Here is a 21775-nt window from a genome sequence, read left to right as displayed (position 1 = left end):
CGCGACATCGCTAGTCACATTCAAATACATAACACTGATTTATTTTATGAACATATTCTCATTTACCTTTACAATATTACATACTCTTTTTTTTTAATTAAGAAAATTGTTACCTGATGCTAGAATAAAGTCAACTGAAATTGGGAAAAGTGGGGCATGGCTGTGCCTGAATGACTGATTGAATCCGAAGTAGAAATGTTTATAGTTACATTTTCAGATTGAATTTGCTTTGCTGATTTGACAACATTGTACTGTAAAAACATCTCACTGTATATACACACAGAGAAGAGCAGAAAAAACCAAACCAGAGGGTCGTAGCACTGCATCCGTCGCTTGCCCCGTGTCGTTTTCAATTTCACATACACACACGGGCCACTTGAATCCTACGAACAATAGATTGATTCCCACCTGCATGTACACAATCACACATGTGGATATGGTTCAAATGAAAATGGCGCATGAATTTAACAAATGTCTGTACTTTTCATACACATGAGTGACGATTGTTGACGATTATTCTCATACCGCCCCCGCCGCCCAACCCTTCTATCCTGTTTTGGCCGCAGACGGCCGCCCCACAGATCATGGGTTTTGTTCCCAAGAGGGAGCTTTTTCCTTGCCCCCGTCGCCAAATGCTTGCTCGTGTGGGGTTCAGTTGGTTCTGTTTAACAGAATACTGCACTTTTTTGGGAATTGACAGTGCTTCTCACTTTATCTCTCAGGGAGGGCCAGCCACCCCATGGAGAAAACTGATTTTGGCCGCTTGTACCTGTGATCTTGTCCTTTTCGGCCATTATAAAGTTTATTTATATAGTGCAGAATTCACAGCTGAGGTTATCTCGAGGCACGTTACGCACGGAGCAGGTCTAGAACCACGCTCCGCATCCATTACATGAAAACTGCACTTTTTGGGCAATTTTGCCCATCATCCACTCGTCTTCCCTTTTTCTGTGTGTTCTGCGTGTTCTAAGAGAAAAACAGCTAGCATGAGGCAGCTAACAATGCACGTAATAGGAAGCACCTATTCCGCCTATAAAGCCCTCTAAAAAAACCCTCCAAAAACACCAACAATTTTCCATTTACATGACAGCAACATTGTTATTGTAGGAGCTACTGCCGAGGACCTAGACCTACTTTTCTGGCAGTGACACAGCGCCTCGCTCCCAACACTTCAGGCCACTAGAGGGGTAACGTAAGCTATTGCTGCATGGCGTGTGGGGGGCGCAAGCTTTGTACTGAAAGATAAAGCTAACCCATCAGTGAAAGCGGACGTTTAATTCTGGTTTTGTCAATGAAACTTTTAGTCCTCGTGCTACATGACAACACTACGAGAATGACTTGGTGTTTTACTGCAGCTGGATCTGCCCAGCAGCCAGCAATGCTATTCTTTGCCTGGGGGGAGTAAAAGTAGAAGGCAAACGCTTCCTCTACGCCGCTGTTGATGGAAGTAGCGTTTGCTGCTATGTGCCCAGGAAGGTTAAGGGCGTCCGTGGCTCAGGGGGTAGAGCAGGTCACCCAGAAAGCAGTCCTCGCCCCCTACACCCAGTCACTGTTATTGTGTTATTGGGCGAGACACTTGACCCACCTTGCCTCCAGTGCTGCCCACACTGGTGAATGAGTGAGAATGAATGTTTGGTGGTTGGAGAGGCTCAGTCTACTGCAGAGCAGCTGTTGCTACAGATGTAGATAACCACCACCAGCGTGTGGCTGAGGAGTGCATGAATAATTTGTCCACTTCAACGTGAAGCATTTTGGGTACCTTGAAAAGCGCTATATAAAATCGAATCCATTATTATTATTATTATTAAAATGACCAAAATACAGCAAAATAATGTAAGTATTACATGTCATCATAAACTACTACGTGGTCACAGCGTGTATATGAAGCGATAAAACGCTGTTGGACAGTTTTTAGAGGTGTTTTAATAGAGGGCTTCATAGGCAGAATAGGTATATCCCATTACATGCATTATTAGCTACCTCATCCCAGCAGTTTTTCAATATTTACAACACACGCAAAAGGGAAAGACGAGTGTTCATGTCTCACGTAAGGATTGTGATGATGGGCAAAATTCCAAAAAAAGTGCAGCTTTCCTTTAATGGATGAGGAGCGTGGTTCTCGACCTGCTCTGTGTGTAAAGTGCCTCGAAATAACTTCTGCTGAGAATTCTGCACTGTATAAATAAAATTGATCGTGGCCGAAATGGACACGATCACGAGAGCAAGCGGCCAAAATGAGTTTTCTCCGTAGGGTGGCTGGGCCCTCCCTTAGAGATAAGGTGAGAAGCGCTGTCATCCAGGAGAAACTTGTAGTAGACAGGACACGTTGGAGAGACTATGTCTCTCGACCGGCCTACGAACGCCTCGGGATCGGCCGGGAGGAGCTGGACGAAGTGGCCGGGGAGAGGGAAGTCTGGGCTTCCCTGCACAGTGGAAGGTGGATGGATGGATGGATGGATGGATAAATAAAACTTGACGATGAAGCGACTGGAGGTAAAATGGTCGTTTTCTGATGAATATTTATTTGCTTCTGTGGCACAAAAAAAAAGAATAACAATCGGCACAAAATGAAACCTTCCAACGTATTAACATTATCAACATGGCATTTATGTGAACTGCACAAAAGGAAATGGATTGGAAATATTTCAGGACGGCAGGGCTGAGGGGCGGAGTGGTTAGAGCACTCTTTCTTCAAGGATCCTTGAAGAAGTTACACCCAATTGTTTCGGATGTTTTGTCCCGCAGACGCCACTAATAATTACAACTTGTTTATTTCTTTGGTAATCTCGTTGGGGTCTCTTCTGTCAAAAACGCTGCCAAGCACCGTGAAAGGCGGCTGCACCAGGTGGAACACGTGTAACGTGAGAAAACACACGCTGCCAGCATTGTAAAGTAAACAAGTGAAATGTCAGACTAAAGTAAGACCCCAGTTCATCGACATCACACAGACCCGATGTTAGCTTGGTGAAAAATGCCTCAACAAAAATGGTGCTAGATGATGAACACATTCAAAACAAACGGCTCTCTTTTGGAGATAACATGTACCCACTGCTTCTCATATGAATTCAAAACCGCATCCGACGGCTTCACCAACCCTCCAATATCGCACAGTCATAGGTAAAAACATTGTCAATATTACACTAACTACACAAGTGTTGTACAGTACTGTAATTCCCCCACCAGTTGTAGCAACAGTGGAAATGCAACCAGCAAGCAATGGACCTGAGCTGAACACTTGGTTCTGTGAAAGAAATGACAGTCAGCCATGTCAGCTGTTTATCGACAGGTCAGACCTGTTAAGGGAATACACATTCATTTTTGCTGATCACATTTTGAATTTTTCCAACCTTATATTGACATTCCATTGCCCATGCAAGCAAAGACAGGTAGAACAATACCCACACAATACTTGTTCTTTAAACAGGGGGATTATTTATCTTGAGTACCAGAATGACAAACCTACGAGTTATTCATCTGTGAGAATGTTGGTGTGCGTGTAACTAAAACGAATGAGGTACGGAAAGAAAACCCTCAACATCACTAATAATATCATAGATGTTGTGTATCATTTCTTATGTAAACAAACAGTTCTCCGAAAGATAAACCCGAGTCATTCATTGGTGTCACACATTTTGATCCAAACTGCCACGACGTTGGAGAAAGTCTGGAGCCAGAAGCAGGCAGGTGTCGTGTGCCGCACAGTTCCAGCTGCCGCGAAGCGCAGGCCAAAAAGACAGCGAGGCCGGGTGCTCATCAAACAGACACACTGCAACAAGTTACTTCCACTCGCTAGCAATACAAGATATCACTGTGTGCGTGACGTTACCTGATGACCGCCTGTGGTTTTCATTCCCATCATAATTTGGTAGGATTCTGGATGAAATACGGTACGTTTGTATGACGCGTTCACCGAACCTGCTGACTAGAAACCCGACAAGGGAGTCAAAATTGAAAGTTGAGGTGCGAAACGTACAGACACATAAAAAGATAACTGTACAATGTTAAGTTCATGAAAATCAGTGGCAAATAAAACCTTGCACTCACAAAATACGCGTATCGGCGATAACATTCGTGGTGATTGCACACCACATGACTTTTACATATCAATACTTTATTAACTGTTAATGTTTTATTCATGTAGTAGTAGTCATTTGGCCCCATAACTATAGCCCGCTCGTGTGTGTTAGAAGCAAAACAGAAGGCGGTCAAGGAGCTTCCCACGCTAACTAACGAGCGTGACGTGGTGGACATTTCCGAAGCTCCTGGACTTGGTCAATATTATCTGTGTTACCTCAAGAGTGTAACAATTACAACCCTGGCAATTCCATTCCACTTCCCACTAACAATGTCAGAATATCCATGGAATAGAAGATACTTAACCATCTCTGCAGGTTCGGAGAACGTGTCTTATAGAAATGATTTTAGTCAAAAGTGGAATATTTCCCTTCATGTTTTGGAAAAGTTCCACAAACACTGTTCACTTCACTTCATCTGCACATTTCCCCTGTTACAAAGACATGGCTACATTTTGATTGTATGTTTATTGTAGCAGAGACAAACAGGATGTCAACAAAAACAAAATCCAGGTTACAAATTAATTTGTATTTGATTGAGTGAAATAATCTCCTGACCCCTTGTTTGGAGCACACAAGTCATTCCCATCGCAAACAGGGAATAAAAGGAGTTTAAAGGTGACTATAGGGGTATTATTTCATGTCTGCAGGGCTCTAATAATAGGAAAAACATATTTTGAAAGTCAGAAACAGGTTTTGTGTTTATTATTGATTCCCACTTTGTGGAAATTCACTTATAGCGGTCGGGGCTGGAACCAATTAACCGCGATAAACAAGGGACGACTGTACATTCATTTATTTGTGTCACAAATGAATTTGGACCGCCACAAATACATGGCGCTGCCTGTTGGCCCTTGCTCATAAACGCATTCTAACGGGAGTGGCTGTGAATGCAGCTCGTTGTTCCAACGCTGGCATCACAACGCGGCTCATACGTCTGTGGTTTGCCAGAAAATACGAAGATGTAGTGGATCCGTGTTACCAAATTGGCATGTATGCAGGCCCGTCTAGATTTGGTTTTTCCAAAAAAACCCAACTAGCGACAAATCTAGCTGCATTTTCTGGACACCTTGCTGCTCTTTTGCGCTTCTCAATAAGCAGCTGGTGCTAAAAGTACTAAAAGTACTCACAGGCTGCTCCGTCTTGCTTTGGACATAAAACACACAAAAAGAAGTGACAGGAGAAATATTTGTTTTGCTTTTAATAGTTTTTGCTCAATTCGTGTCTCCCACAGCCCAAAATGACACGCCCATGCATCATGGCCAATCAGCAGATTGCCCCGCAACAAACTGCCACAATTACAATCGGCAACGCTGCTCAATCAAATACAAATGACCTTTTCAGCTTTATTTAAAGTATTTAAATGGTTGTTGTTGATGCTGTCTCTCTGTTAAACTAAAGCTACCAACAACTGTTCATGTCTTTGACAGGGGGTAAACCTGCTAAAGTGGGCCTTACATCCCGACGTACGGGCGCCGCAATTGTTGGGAAATTTGTTGTCCGTGGCCAGCACGTAGAGGAAGTAGAGTATCAGAGGGGTTGCATGTGCGTCGTACTTATGGAGCAAGTGATTCGTGACACCCACGTGCTCGCCGGTCGCCCTCCGTTGGCAGCTGTTAGATCGTGAGTGCGTCGAGTGACGTACGAGTGTACAGCGGGAAGCGCTGCCCGCCGTGCATTGATGTCGGATACGCCGTGTGAGCAGCAGCCGTGCGTCCACAGAGGTTGGGAGAGTGTCGGCCGGGAGAAGCCGCCGGCTGTGGCCGGGCAAGACGCATTAATGTCGGATACGCTGTGTCAGCAGCCAGGTTTAGCGTTTACAGTGTACGCTGGAGGAGTCGCCCGCCGCGGGAGGAGCCGCTGCCGTGGCCGGGCAATGCACAAAATGTTCTTTTAAACTTGCGACACACACGCTCCTCCTCTGCCTAGCGTGCCCTTGTGACCTACTGTAGCTGTGTGCAAGGCTCTCCTGCGTGCACGCAGAAAATAATTTGTATCACAATGTTCTTCCCACGGGCTTTGGGTGCTGTCTGATGTCTACATTTTTTGCACGTAGTTAGCACGCAGGAGCACGTACGTCGGGATGTAAGGCCCGCTTGCGTTTAGCATGTAAGTAATGCATCTCCACTGGTTGTGTTTGAGAGGTGAAGTACTTGTGCAAGCCTCAAATTAACACTTATTAACGTCTTCCATTTTCACAGTAAAGATAACATTGACTTTAAAAAAAAAACAACATTTCAGGCATTAAAATGAAAAGCCAAATAGAAAAGCTGTAGTTCTTTTTTTACCAGTCTCGTCACCTGCAACTGTGAGACGCTTGTTGCTAGGAAATATACGTCATTGTTTGCCATCCTACTAAACTCTCATGAGAATCAACTGTTTGTGTGACAATGAGAGGCCTGGTGCAAAAAATGGGGCATTCTTTTGCAATAAAGGTCGCATCCGTGTGGATGTGGGTATTCATAATCAGACCAGTTTACACTCTGAATGATTACCAGTCGAGTTGATCTCCATATGACAACATGAATGCTGCATTTTGGAACAATTTCATCCTACTTTGACTTTCTCGTCGTGTAATATTTGGCAGATCCCTGCACCTCATTAATGCACTGGATAAAATCTTCCGTTGAATGTAAAATGATGTAGCTTCAGTTCTTCTCATTACAAATGATTGTTGGTATCCTCTAAGTGGGGCACCTTTGTGTTCAATTCTATGAAGACAGTACAGCAAATGCTAAACCCCACCCAGACTTCACAGACGAGATATAGCAGAAATAAAGAAGAGCATACATATTAAAAAGAGCAACACATTTAAAAAAAAAGAGCACTGTTTGCTTGTTCTGTCCTTCATATCTGTTTTTTTTTCTTGCTTCTATAGCGTTGTACTCATGACCCCACACGTAATATCTTCAAGCAGTGCTCGACAGCACGCAAGGTTTTTGTAATAATGCAAACAGTCTGGGGCTGTAAGGTCGGTGATCAGGTAGCAATAAGGATGTTGGTGAGTTGGTAGAGAGAACAAGGAAGGGAAGGTTGAAAGGCCAAGTGGGAGGGGGAGGAGGAGGAGAGGAGAGGTATTAACACTTGAAGAGAAGGCAGGCGAAGCAGGCCAGCAGCAGCCACAGTGATTGAGAGACGCAGGCAGAGCCGTTGATATCTCGGCCTGTTCCGGGTCCTGTGCACAAAGACAAAGAGAGACAGAGAGGAGCATGTCTTGATGAACATTAACGAGTCGGTTTTGATGAAAGAGAGTCATTCAGATTCATCCCTCGCCACTTTGTGCTTCGAACTTCATGGCTTGGCTCTTTTTCACAAATATATTAATTAATACATCATGGCTGTTTCGCCCTTGACTACGACCTATTACAAGCAAAACAAAAATGCATATTTGAGCAAATTTGACTTATTTTTTGGCTCAAATTAAGCATTTTCAAGCATAAAAATAGTTAAATGAACAAAAATACAAATATAAGGCATACAAAAGATGCATTCAAAGACATGTGTTGATATGTAGCATTCGACACTGGTCACTAAGCGTCAGCCACGTAACATCAGCCACCGCAAGAAGTCCCGGAAGTAAAAAAACCCCCAAAGAAACAAGGAACTCTCCCAATGCTGACATGAGTGAGTTTATATTATGTCTTATTATGTCTGCTATATTGGGTCATACCAAAGGCGACTGTAGGGGTGTCGTTTCATGTCTAGAAGGCTCTAATAATGTTAACCACCGCATTTACAAGGTCGCAAACAGGTTTTCTATGCTCTAACTACGAAAATATTTCATTTATAAATAAAGAATCCTACTTCATGGAAATTCACTTATCACGATTGGGCCTGGAACCAATTGACTACGATAAACGAAGGACGCTCTAGGGCAGGGGTGTCAAACTCGTGCCATGGAGGGCCGAGACACTGCAGGTTTTCTTTCCAGTTGGTCACTAAAGCAGGTGATTTTAATGATCAACACCTTCAGTTGGAGGGAAGGAGCTCATCAATTAAACCACCTGCTGAAGAAACTGGCTGGAGAGAAAACCTGCAGCGTCTCGGCCCTCCAGGGCACCAGTTTGACACATGTGCTCTAGGGCGTATTAGATACTGTTTACTTGCTCACAGTAGGAGCTAAAAAGCATTCATTTAGTCTTTGACGTAACTGAAGTTAGCTTAGCACATTTGACAAAGATTGTATTGATATTCTTTTTCTTTGTTTTTCCTGTGCTGTTGCGTCCTCACTGAAGTCTTCTGGCACCAGCCTCACACTTTGAACCCCCTGCCAGAGATAAAGTATAACACAACAACAGCAGCATGTGTGGTATTCCTGACTAATCTGTTTTGGCACAATACAGCAGACAGGCTAGTCGGGCTAGCCTGCTGCACGTCTAAACTTCCAAACAGCACAGGTTAAAAAAAGGCAAACACCAAAAATCTGCCAAACCAAATTCCCACGTCTCCACAATTTGTCACTAAAGCTGGTCGCCAGGGGCAAACACGGCGTATCGTCCAAATGCAGATATGATCTAAAGCCAAAAACACACGAACAGCAAAAAACACATGCAACGGGAAAATGCTGCAATCACACAAACACTGCAGGATAAAAACACGGGCGTAGGAAAACTGCAAATGCAAAAAAGACACACAAGACACATTTTTGGAGTTACAGTGTATTTGTGCCTTAATTATGAGGTAACAAAGGCGGATTTTGAGCCACATTAACGTACAATCATCAATGTTGTGTGAGCAGGCACGTCGCTGCCGGTTGTGTTGGTACCACCGGTCGAGTTTTGGGGACTGGGCCCCCGGCTGCAGCTTGCAGGTTGCGCGCCTGAAGAGCGGCAAGGTGTACCGCCGTGTTCAGTGGCCAAAATGCGTACCTGTTGGTCACTCTCAGGGAGAGGATGGCACCGATGCAATAATACATTTTTTTTCTAATATTCTCGAGATCGACCCAAAAATCGACTGGTGGCTTGATTAATGAAAACAACAAGCTTCAGACTGACAAAAAAATTATCATTAAGTGCAGTCCTATTATAAACGCTATAATTCATTTGTGTGTTTTTGGTTTTGGAGTGTGTGGTCATTGCTGCGCCTCCCCAGACACAGTGAGGATTCAAAATGAGACCGCACTGTTTGGGTCACATAATCCTGCACTCGTATTTGTCACAACCAAACGCTACTGTTGTCTTGAGTCCCAGCAGAGCTACTCCAGCTTGCTAACAGGAAGGGGAGCTTTTATTAGGCAAAACAATAGCCTGCATTGAACTTAAAACGAGCTCGTTGCTCCTCAATGAAAAGTGGGGTCATTTGACAGAATACTAGCTACAGTCAGGGTGCTAACACAAAACAGCACAACACATAACAGGTGGAGACACACACAGGGCAAATACAGTACTATGGGAGGATAAACCACCATTTACGTAACAGTAACCATGTAATTGTGACAATGTGTACAAAGAGGTGCCGCAAGGCATGCTGGGAAGATGGCATTGCTCCCTGTGATGCGATGACACACTCATGTCTATGACATCATATACAGTACATGATGTCATCATTTTTTTTTACACCGTTTCCAGATAAATATGGAGTTTCAGTGTTAAATAAAAGTAGTGTAGGATGATTTTTGGCTCCTGAAAACACGACCACTACAATTCATATTATTACTGCACTACCATTTTCCTCACCCTGTGTAGACTTATCACACAAGTCTTCCTCTTTTGGTCAGCCTTAGTATTGGTCTCCGTTCGTCTGATTACAACAAAAATAGAGGCTTTTGGCTGTTTTTATTCCGCCAAAGTAGCTCTAGAGAAAAAGATTGGATGGTTTTACACTGCAGTAACACAATTTGTCCACCAGATGGCGGCAAAGACGTTAAAGTTAAAGTGTAAGTGTAATTTGCATTATGTAATTATAAATTGTCAAAAAATGTGTCGCAGCCCAATAAAAAACTAACGCAAATGGCCACCATTCCCTACTATGACTCTCATTATATTTACCCAAAACAATAAGAAAACTTAAATTTAAAAAAAGCATTAAAAAAAACAAAAATCACATTGCTGCTTTGTATGAATGTTTGGCACACTGATAAAATAATCCCATTTCATTTTAAAACTCGGCTACATTAATGATGCTTTATTCAAACACAGCGATAGTAAACTAGCGTCCAAGCTGTTTGAGCGAGAAAGAAAGAAACACTGCATTTCTACTCACTGTAGAGGAAGAGACTGGCATTTTGGACACCCAGTCGGTTTGAGGCCACACAGGTATATTTCCCGTAATCTTCTTCAGTGACACTTGGAATCATGAGAATAGTACTCGTGCCAAGGACTTGAATGGTGATGCCCTGGGCACTGGACAGTCTATAACAGAAAAATAGTGCAAAGTAGAATGAGGCATTTTAAATGAAATGAACCAAACTGCAGCATCGTTGGCCTTGTCAGTACACGGATTTACTATGCCGCTCACATCTTGACTCCGAGCCTCACACACTCAATTATGTCAACTTTGAAACCCAATTTAGAGCCACAAAATCAATGTAATTTGATAAGTCAGGCTGTACAGAGTGTACTGATGAGCTAAATATCACACACAAGCAAATACATTGTACATGCCCTGCACTCGTCAAGACCTTTGTTTTAAGAAAAGGTTCATTTAAGGTGCGTCAGCTTCAGTGCGGCTGCTGTGAGCACCAGAAGGGCACCAGAAGTTTATGCTGACATACACTTAACTGAGCATTAACATAAAAAAAATCCCACAAAGCCGGGATACATCCCACTGGGGCACCTTTGGAGCAGTGTGTGATGATAAGTGTATATGTGGATAAGTCCAGTTTCTCATTTTGGATCCTGAAACATCTTCCGTCAACCTTATCTTGGTGACACGAGAGTGCATGACGAAAAAAGCGTCCCAGCACACGTACTGAGAGAACCCTGATAATGCGCAGCGCCGCTGGGACTTGAAAGCTATCTTCGCTGCTGATTAGAGTAAAAAAATGTAATACAGTAGCAGGGGAGTTATGTTGACATTGATTTATAAGGGCAGCTGCATTAAAACACACTAGACACTTTATTAGGTACACTTAAGCAGTCCAATTAAGTCCAGCCCAAGGGGAGGTCCATGCAAATCAGTGTAGTTTTGGTGTATTTCTGCCAAACTGAACTTCAACCCCAATATTAATATATAGTTGAACTCGTACCTCTCTGACTCAGGTGCACGGTACAGTCGTTTTGGCAATGACTCCAATTTTTGTTTCATTCAAGCTTTCTGCTTCAGTTGTGACTCACGTTAATTCTAAAAATAAAGCCGTTACGGTCATCCCTGAGCCACTTTGCGCTTCAAATTTCGAGGTTTCTGTCTATCATGGTTTTTCAAAAATACATTCATATATAATCACTGTTTCGGGGTTGAATACGGCCTATTATTAGTTTAAAAATATGCATTTTGAAGCAGATTATCCATATTTTTTTGCCAAAGTTCAACATTTTCAAGCATAAAAATGGCTAAATGAACTAAAATACAAATATAAGGCATTCGGAAAACGCATTGAAAGATGATATGTAGTATTCTACACTGGTCACTAGGTGTCAGTAGTGTTACTTGAATGTTTGGTGAGACACACACACATTAGGCCTGATTGCCAAACAGGGTTTTATTGCAGTTTGAATTATCTCACAACCGGCACAATGAGCTTCTGATGTGGTCGTAACCCATGCTAAGCTAAAAATCAACCCTGAACACCCAACGGCCCTTCCTGTCTGCCCCCACAAGAGCAGGAGTTTTAGTTATGTCTTAGATGGCTTATTTTCTCCTATTGTGTCTACTTCACTGGGTAATATCATTGTTAAGGTGACTATAGGGGTGTTATGTCATGTCTAAAGGGCTCTAACAATGTTAAATAATGCATTTAGAAGGTCATAAACGTTGTTTTCTATGTTCTACCTACAAAACTATTCCATTTATAAATAAGAAATTCTACTTTGCAGAAATTCACTCATTCCAGTCGGGTCTGGAACCAATTAACCGCGATAAATGCGGCATTGCTGTACAGTTACTGTTCTAAGTTCCACCAAAAAGCATATCCCAAAGAAAATTGCAGAATTTGATACCTGTTAACATTTGTATCGTAAAACAAGGTAAATGTTCTGGATAAATCAGAGAAAATTAGGAAAAATAAGGGAAATTCTGAGCTTTCACAAGAATTATGTGATATTATTATGTGAATTGTGTGATACTGGCTGCCGACCAGACCAGGGTGTACCCCGCCTCTTGCCCCAAAGTCAGTTGGGATAGGCTCCCGTTCACCAGTGACCCGAATGAGGACAAGCTGTGCAGAAAATTGGTGGATTTCAATGTTGTTGTTTTTTTTACATTTTCACAGGCAGGGGGCAGCAGAGATCTAATGTGTATCAGCTCATGTAGCACAAACCCATAAACCTCACTGGTTCGACCCCTCTGTTGAGATGGAAGGCAAGTAGTTGAGGTTGCAAGCTGGAAGATGTGAAAGAACAGTGAATCATTATTGTGACACTTTTGGTCCTGTCGCATGTGGGCACATCAAAAGTTGATTATCTCCGCCTGTCACAGAAGGCGACACACAGTGATGATTCAAAGCTGGTGACAAATGAAATCAAGCGCGCTATTTTGTGGAGACTTGTGAACCAGAAATGATGAAAAGCTATGCAGTTGCATGACAGCCTTGAATCACCTGACTAAACAACAAACATGTCAGTGCTTTTGGCTGTCAAGCTCACTTTCAATCGCTATATGAAAATAGATGAAGGGATGTTCTGCACTGAGAGCATTTTATTCTTTAGAAAGATGTTTTGTAATGTACATGTCTTAATCCTGCAAATACAAGACTGACGACCGCGCAAACAAATGAATGCTTAAAATATGATCACACTGAGTTTCATTTTGGATTACAATACAAAGTCGATGCAGATGCGGGCAGCAGAAATAATACGCGGGATTTTGTAGTCGCAAAGAAGAAACGCCCAAACAGTTTTTTAAAGAATGACTTCCCGACTGAAACCAGTCATTTTTTGAATTTCTTCCACGGGTACCTGCTGGCTCCTAATTGTCCATGTTCAGGTTCGAATGTGAGTGTGAATGGCTGTTTGTCTATATGTGCCCTGCGATTGGCCCACCTCTCCTCCAAAGTCAGCTGGGATAGGCTCCAGCATACCCCCGCGACCCTTGTGAGAACAAGTGGCATAGAAAGGGGATGGGTGGATGGGTATCTTCTGGCTGGAAGATGTGTAAGGCAGTGGTCCCCCAGTGGTTGGCAATCTAATTGATCTATCTAAGACAAGTACAACATCAAATTAAAAGCACAAAATGAATACAGACCCACCAAACAACCCATTAGTGCGAACCTGGAGTTTGTTTTTCAAACAGAAGATTAGAACTTTGCGGTTTGATGTGTGTGGTAACAGGCAGTGTGCTAGCGTGAATTAACTTGAGGTTGTACACCGAATAAATATGCGTGTTAGCACTCAGTGACGTCATCAAAACTTAGCGTTATGCATTCGTACATAGTATCAGCATTTGGGACCAAATATGAGGTGAAAGAAAAACACAGTATAGTAGTCTATCTGTGCAGCGTGGGAGAAAGTTAGCACATGCACACGACTGTGGTGCGTTCAAGGACCGTCAAACAAAGCGGGACGGGTCGCCGCTCGCAACAAACAACATAAACATGCAAAAACTGTGGGATTTAAATAAAATAATGGCCCATATTTCTCAAATTAATATGCATCTACATAAAATTCAATTCACTTATTGACAATTACAATTTTTTTTTTTTTATCATTGTGCTTGAAAGTTTCCCGTGGCCCAGTTTGGCCCCGCCCATGGACCAGTATCGTCTGCAGACCGGTGATTGGGGACTCTGGTGTAAGGGAGATTCACCAAAAATATTCACCATTTTCAGTCGTGATGTGCGGCTCCAGACTGAATTATTAATACCTCCGAAACCAAATCTTTATGCTCCAAAATCAATTCTCAAATGAAAATATCAATACTTTGATACTACAGTTATTTGAGGTAAGTAATTAAATGACTGAGATCTTGTCTAAAAGATCCGTCTGGGTAGGTGCGTAATGCGTGAGCACAGCGGCACACTGCTCAGTCGGTTGAAACCATGGCCGGATGTACACAGATGCATTAGAACGCAAAATGCACATGAACGTTTTCATTTTAAAACTGTGATTTCTGTAATGTTTTGCTTTAAAATGTCAGTAAAATAAATAAATAATAAATGTTATCGTATTAAGAAATGTCTGCGAGCCAGATGCAGTCATCAAAGGAGCCACATCTGGCTCCCGAGCCATAGGTTCCCTACCCCTGATTTAGACGCTCCAATTAGCCTACCATGCATGTTTTTGTAATGTGAGATGAAGCCAGAGCACCTGGACAAAAGCCACACACGCACTGGGAAAACATGCAAACTTCACACAGAGATGTGAGGGAATCCATATAAATTACATACATATGCTAATTATGCAAATGAGATGTTGACGCCATCAACGCTAGGATGCAGCTGATTTAGCACTGTAATAAAGTATATAGTTAACATTTTATATGCACGTCATGAGAAAAATGGAACATGGAACTGTCAAAATGTAAAAAAACAATGAAATAAAAAATCATTATAACGCTGCTGGTATGATCGCAGAATACATTTGGGGGTGTCACAGACATACATATCCCAGAAATAACGACAGAATATACAGCGGAAATACGCAATGACAAATCTGATGTGATGTATCTGACAATGATATTTTTGTGGGGGATTGAGGGAAACAATGAATGTGAAATACGGTGAGCTTGTTAAATCCGGCTTTTTAAGGCCGACCTATAATTTAAGCAGCACATCACTGCTTTGTCAACAGGAGGATGGGTGTAAGCATCCATCCATCCATCCATCCATTTTCTATACCGCCCGTCCTCACTAGGGTCGCGGGTATGCTGGTGCGTATCTCAGCTCTCTTCAGGCAAGAGGCAGGGTACACCCAGCACTGGTCGCCAGCCGGGTGTAGGTTAAATATGTCAACAATTCTGAATAACTGATCATTTGGAGACAAGTCGGCACGTTTCAATATTGCCGGAAGACTCCTTTCCTCATGTTTCATACGCTCATGTTCCATCTTCTCACTGATAATGAGTGAATTAGGGATTCCCACCACAGTTAAAAAGGAAAACAGGAAATGAGCATCATCATAAAAGTGGAATTAATATTGCACGACACAGCAGGCTAGAGTGCATTAGCTTTAATGTTGGAGTGCTAAACTATAAAATCAACTAACCAGGCAGTGATAAATGGTATTATCACAGTGCATTAACATTAACATCCAAGGAGAAACTGCAATATCACTTGCAGTTGCTGCAGAGCGAGAGAGTACGGTGAACAGGCACGTCGCCAAAATCCTCCAGGGGACACAGTGTTGGAGATATATGGAGGTTGACAACAACAGATAATGCAAAATATTTCAATGACCATAAATCTTTCTCTCTACATATGTGATAGGCCTATTACTTTAGAGACCTTATCGGTGATAACATTTGTGACATGTTTCTCTCTCTCTCTCTCTCTCTGCAAAGTTCTAGTGCAGTCCTTTGGGCAGAAGAGAAAGTGAGCAACCACGTTCTACTCACACACACACACACACACACACACACACACACACACACACACTGATAGAGGAGGTGTACCAGCACGTAGAAACTCTTGGGTTTTTCCAGTTTGAAAACGGGATGTCTGGGCAGTCATTATTATGGAAGTTATTACACTTTCGTCCTTGTCAAGAGTCTGCCATTACAATTCAAACTCTGCTGATGATGACACAAATTTGCAGGAGAGTGCAGTGTCTGACTTCCATTGCGCTGCAATTATTGCTGACTTGCTATACAATGTTACATAAGCTACCTCACACTGGAATGTTGAAAATCTTAGCGAGTTGTTAAGAGAGAACAGAAAGTCATAAAGTTAAAGTTTGACTATTAAAATTGAGCCGCTTTGGCAGATGGCGCAATGTGATTATCGATAAGTGGCTGGAGAACAGTCCAGAGAATGAAGTAATGATGCTCCTGCCACATTTGTTCAACAATGGACGGGGTAGTCATAAAATATCATAGTAGAATATAAGAAAAATTAATACCTGGATGCCCCAATTAGAAATGTTTTATCAACCAGGGGGAAAGCGTTCGTGTAAGAAGTATTGTTTGGATCGTCGTCATCGTGCAAAACCTACACTATCAATTCCCATGAGAAGTAGAACATGTGCTGTGAACGTGTTTTCTGCTCACCCCGGTTTACTTTCTCACTTTAGAACTAAAATTCTATTCATTTTGCCTTTGCCATAATTGAAATTTGTATGTTCTTAATTTTCTCAAGCTGCTGCACCTCCTAGGGTAGGCCGACCTCACACTCTCAACCCCCATTCTCGTGCGGCCAACATTCAAAAAAATACAGTAATCCCCTTTATCGCAATTATTTTGTTCCAGACTCGATTGAGATAAGTGAATTTCCGTGAAGTAGGATTCCTTCATTATAAATGAAATATTTTCATAGTTAGAACATTAAAAAAACTGTTTACGGCCTTCTGAATACATTTTTTAACACTATTAGAGCCTTCTAAACATGAAATAACACTCTTATGGTCACCTTTGTACTTGTATTACCCAATATAGCATACATAATAAGAGTAAATAAGCTGTTTAAGACATAAATATGACTCTGTGTGTTGCTATAGATGTGCTCCCCAGGGGAGCAGAACGAGTGGCAGACAGGAAGGGATGTCATGGGTTCAGAGTTGACTTTCATCTTGCCGTGGATTACGGCCGCAACAGCAGCCCACATTTTATAAGGGATTATTGTGCCTGTTGTGAGCTCATTCAAACCTGCAATAAAAGCCTGTTGTTCTGGTCTGGTGATTTGTGTGTCACGCCGAACATTACATTAACATTACTGGCACCAAGTGACTAGTATAGAATACGATGTCAATGTCTTTGAATGCCTTATGCAGTAATTGTATTCTAGTTCATTTAGCCATTTTTATGCTTGAAAACGCTTAATTTCAGCAAAAAAACATTGGCTTCAATATGCATATTTGGACTAATAATAGGCCGTTTTCAACCACAAAAACGGCATGATTTATTAATTGATATATTTTTGAAAAACCGTGATAGACTGAGCTGCAAAGTTTGAAGTGCAAACATAAATGTTACACAAAGTACAAACTTAAAATGGAAACTGTAAGCGCTTATGAAGGCTTTTCTCATCAATGTTTTGGCTGCTGTAATCTCTTTATGTGAGGAAGAAAGTGTTCTCTACCCAGGAAGCTATAGAGGGGATAGATAGAGGAGGATCAGTGCATAATAAACACCCTCCCTCCCTGGCGCGCCTTATGACCATGTGTGATAAATGGGGGTAATCACTGCTGCTATAATTAAGTGTGTTTGACTTTGCGAAACTTTGAGTGTAATGTTGTTTATAATGAAAAATAGACTGCGTGAAACGTCATCTCAAATCAGGGACATGTGATCCCGTGTGGTTTTACAGTGATCTATGGACATAATAACCTCACCCATTTAAGTTTTACTAAAGTTTCACAGACACACTGTCGTCTAGTGGGTTAATTTTGTTACTCGCAGCATAAAAGTCCCGGGTTAAAATGTGTTGCCTTGAGCTTTCTTTATGCATATTCTCCTTTGCTGATATGGGTCCTACTGTATCTATTGTATGTTTCACACCTTCTACGGTAAAACAAGCATATTAGGTTCATAGATGTGTAGTATAGTAAGTATGAAGTAAGTGTTAATGGTCGCCTATCTCTATTGTTGTGTCAGTCCTGTGATTGACAGGTCCAGAGTGCACAGTGCCTCCCTCGCTCTAGCTCCAGCTTTATGCCAGTGGTATAAACAAGATGGATGGAATAAATAAATACATTTTGACACTGTCAGCAGCATGGATGACCTCTTGACATTAGTGTGGGTGTTAAAAAAATCTGCTTCTTAAATTTGTTTACCTTTTTTCATCCCGGTACCATTCAAATTCTGGTGTGGGCACAGCAGTGGCTTCACACAGCAGCGTCCCCATGCGGCCAACCTGGGCCTCCGAGCTCTGGGTTTTCTTTATTGTTGGAGCGTCTGCACAGTCACAGGATAATAAAATATCAGTTACATTTCTCTATTTACCACATTTTTATTTTTTCAATTTCAATCCCCCCTCCATGTGAAATACCATTAAGAACCTGTAGCATTTATTTATCTGTACAAACCACTGTATGAGTTGCTGGCACCAGCATCATTCAAACATGAATAAAAACACTAAGAGACCTGCCATCCCTGAAAAAAAAATTCACGAGTATAATCCCCTCTGCCTCTCATGCTCCCCGACACCTCACCGTGCGCCTCTCCCCCCGGGAGGCCCGCCCCACTAGGTTGTACTAATACAACTACAATAATCAATATATCGTTATGATTAACAACACTCCTTCCTGGGCCACCACCTTATCATGGTGGAGGGGTTTGCGTGTCCCAACAATCCTAGGAGCTAAGGGACCAGACAAAGAGTGGCTCAATGGATCCTAATGAAGAGTAAAAATAATAGACCTAAGACGGGTCACTGGGGCCGCCCTGTGGAGACAGGCCTGGAGGTGGGGGACGATGGCAAGCATCTGGTGGGCAGGCCTGCACCCATAAGGCCTGGCTATCCATAGCCTGAAGAGGGAACATGGGTTCCCACTCCAATGAGCTCACCACTCATGTGAGGGGCCAAAGGGGTCGGGTGCAGAGTAAGCTGGGTGGCGGCCGAAGCCGGGAACCTTGACGGCAGAAGAAGTTAGCTTTTGGCAAGTGGAATGTCTCCTCTCTGGTGGGGAAGGAGCCTGAGCTGGTGCGCGAGGTGAAGTTCTGGCTAGATATCGTCAAGCTCACCTCAACACACAGCAAGGGTTTATGGAGCCAGTCCTCTCGAGAGGCGCTGGACTTTATTCCACTCTGGCATTGCCTTCGGGTGGGGGGGACGGGGCCTGACCGTTGTTTGCGTTTGGGGCCTCCACAGTGGGGTACTGGACCACTGAATTCAGGCTGTTCGTTTCCTGTACGACCGGTGTCAGAGTTTGCTTCCCATTGCGGGCAAAAAGTTGGACCCATTTCCAGTGAGGGCTGGACTTGGCCAAGGCTGCCCTTTGTCACCAATTCTGTTTATTGCTTTTATGGACAGAATTTATAGGCACAGCCAGGGCGTTTAGGGGTTTTGGTTTGGTGGCTGCAGGATTGGGTCTCTGCTTCTTGCAGATGATGTGGTCCTGCTGGCTTCATGAAGCTATGACCTTCAACTCTCACTGGATCAGTTCACAGCCAAGTGTGAAGTGGCTGGGATGAGAATCAGCACCTCCAAGTCTGGGTCCATGGTTCTTGCCTGGACTACCTTGGGGTCTTGTTCACGATTGAGGGAAGGATGAAACGCGAGATCAACAGATTGATGCAGTGTCCATTGTGGTGAAGAGGGCGCTGAGTTGAAAGGCAAAGCTCTCAATTTACCGGTCAATCTACGTTACTACCCTCACATATGGTCATGAGCTTTGGGTAGTGAAAGGACAAGATTGTGGGTACAAGTGGCCGAAATTTGTTTTCTCCGTAGGGTGGCTGGGCTCGCCCTTCGAGATAAGGTGAGAAGCATTGTCATTTGGGAAAAACTCGGAGTAGAACTGCTGCTCCTCCGCATTGAGAGGAGCCAGATGAGGTGGCTCAGACGCCTCCATGGAGAGGTGTACAGGGCACATCTGACCGGTAAGAGGCCTCGGGGAAGACCCAGGACAAGTTGGACAGACTATGTCTCTCAACTGGCCTGCAAACGCCTCAGGATCTGCTAGGAGAAGCTGGACAAAGTAGCCGGGAAGAGGGAAGTCTGGGCTTCCCTGCTTAGGCTGCTGCCCCCTCGCAAGCGGAAGAAGATGGATGGATGGATGTTATGGTTAATAACTCTGACACTTTCATTGGCAGTAATTTAGTACAGGCAGGATTTTTGAAACTGAACTCAAGTGTTGGATATCATTATATTGTGTATATATAATCAGGTGAGTGTATGTTGAATGCAGATTGTTGCCTCTTCCATTCAGAAATAAATACTCTATGGATTGCCGTAAACCAAATGAGCCAATTCATTTCCCAAGTCAAGATAAACAAGCAATAAACTGTGCAGGGTGTTTTTAGGCATCAACATGTTTAACAACTTTTTCTGCAGCAGCATGATGGACATATTTCCCTCAGGTGCTCCAATGTCTGTCGATGATATGTAAGCTACGTGTTCCTATAAAAGCACCAATGGATCAATCAGTTTTGCTGCAAACAACAATAGTTCACCCAAATAAGTCCATCAAAGTCGATTGACAAAGAGAGACATACAAAATAAAAGATATGTCACGGATGACAGGCTCGTTGTCATAGATGCGCTTGAAAAGTGGTAAACTATGGTCTGCTCACAGGTGAAAAGATGTGTAAAGTAAATGATGTAAAATATGAATAAAAGTATCAATAAACTGGCAGGGAAGACTCACATGCGGTTCTTTTCCGGACCGAAGCTTACTATGATGCACGACCATATCATCATACATATGACACATTCTCTGAACCTGCTGACTAAAACCCTGACAAGAGAGTCAAAATTTTAAGTTGAGGTGCACTCAAAAATTGCTTATTTACCACATCATAACTGACATGTAAAAGGATAACTGTACAATGTTAACTTCAGTTCAGTGATAACAATCATGATGATTGGACACCACATGATTTTTACATATCAATAGAGAACTAATTTAATGTTTTAATCACATGGAGTAATTTACCACCATAACTACATGTGGCAGTTGGTGTGTGTTAGAAGCAAAACAGGCGGCGTTCACGGCCAAAAGAAAATCATACTGACAGCCACAAGAGGGCGCTCTAGGCTTGTGTACCAGTATCACTCCCGTACCACTGAAAATTTACAACGTAAACATCAACTTATAAAAACGGAACACAAATGCCCCCAAAAAGAAATTCATTTTCTGCAGATTACCAGATACAAGTAGTGAAATATGCTGCCAAAAACTGTAATCGAGCAGCAGAAAGAAAATTTGGAGTGAACGAGAAAATTGTGAGGGACTGGCGAAAAGCGGAGGATACTGCGATGACAAAAACAAATAAAGCTAATCGGGGGCTCATAGCTAGATGACCACAGCTAGACGAACAAGTTCACAAACGTGTGCTTGAACAGCGTGCTGCCGGGAGAAGCTTGTCAACAGTGCAGTTACATCTCCACGCCCAGGTAGTTGCCAAGGCGATGAATATAAATGACTTTGCGGGAGGACATTCTTGGTGTTAGCACTTCATGAAAGGGCCTCTCTACCAGAAAGGCCAGAATAATAACGGCAACTGATGCTGAGTCTCACGACAGCCACACAGAAGAGCAAGCGGCGCGCCCTCTACTTCCCGAGTTGGTGGAGTTGTTCAGAAGTGACACCGAGGGTGAAGAATTCAATGGATTTGATAGTGATTTGGAGTGAAACGGAGAGTTTGGTCAGCTAGTTATGTTATGTTGTTTAGGCTATAGTTATCTTAATAACTGTTAATATGTTACGTTAACATACCACCTATTCACCTTACGTTAACGGATGCCTATTTAGCCTGTTTTACTCTTACTTGCCTTCAAGATGGAATGTCTGTTG

At 42.8% G+C, this 21775-nt stretch overlaps 1 protein-coding gene across 2 annotated transcripts in view; it reads right to left on the bottom strand.

Moving 5' to 3' along the window:
- Positions 1-2172: 2172 nt before the first annotated feature.
- lsamp (limbic system associated membrane protein) overlaps positions 2173-21775 on the bottom strand; it is a 314265-nt gene continuing 294662 nt past the window's right edge. For both annotated transcript variants that reach the window (XM_054795076.1, XM_054795075.1), the window contains 3 exons: positions 18092-18212; positions 10275-10423; positions 2173-7248 (listed from right to left, as the gene is read on the bottom strand). In XM_054795076.1, the coding sequence (XP_054651051.1) occupies positions 7151-7248; positions 10275-10423; positions 18092-18212 (368 nt within the window). In that variant the 3' untranslated portion in view covers positions 2173-7150. The remainder of the gene's footprint in view (positions 7249-10274; positions 10424-18091; positions 18213-21775) is intronic.

The sequence above is a fragment of the Dunckerocampus dactyliophorus genome, chromosome 12, assembly GCF_027744805.1.
Source record: "Dunckerocampus dactyliophorus isolate RoL2022-P2 chromosome 12, RoL_Ddac_1.1, whole genome shotgun sequence".
Lineage (NCBI taxonomy): Eukaryota > Metazoa > Chordata > Actinopteri > Syngnathiformes > Syngnathidae > Dunckerocampus > Dunckerocampus dactyliophorus.
Note: the sequence above shows the minus strand (reverse complement) of the source record. Positions and strands in the feature narration are given on the sequence as shown.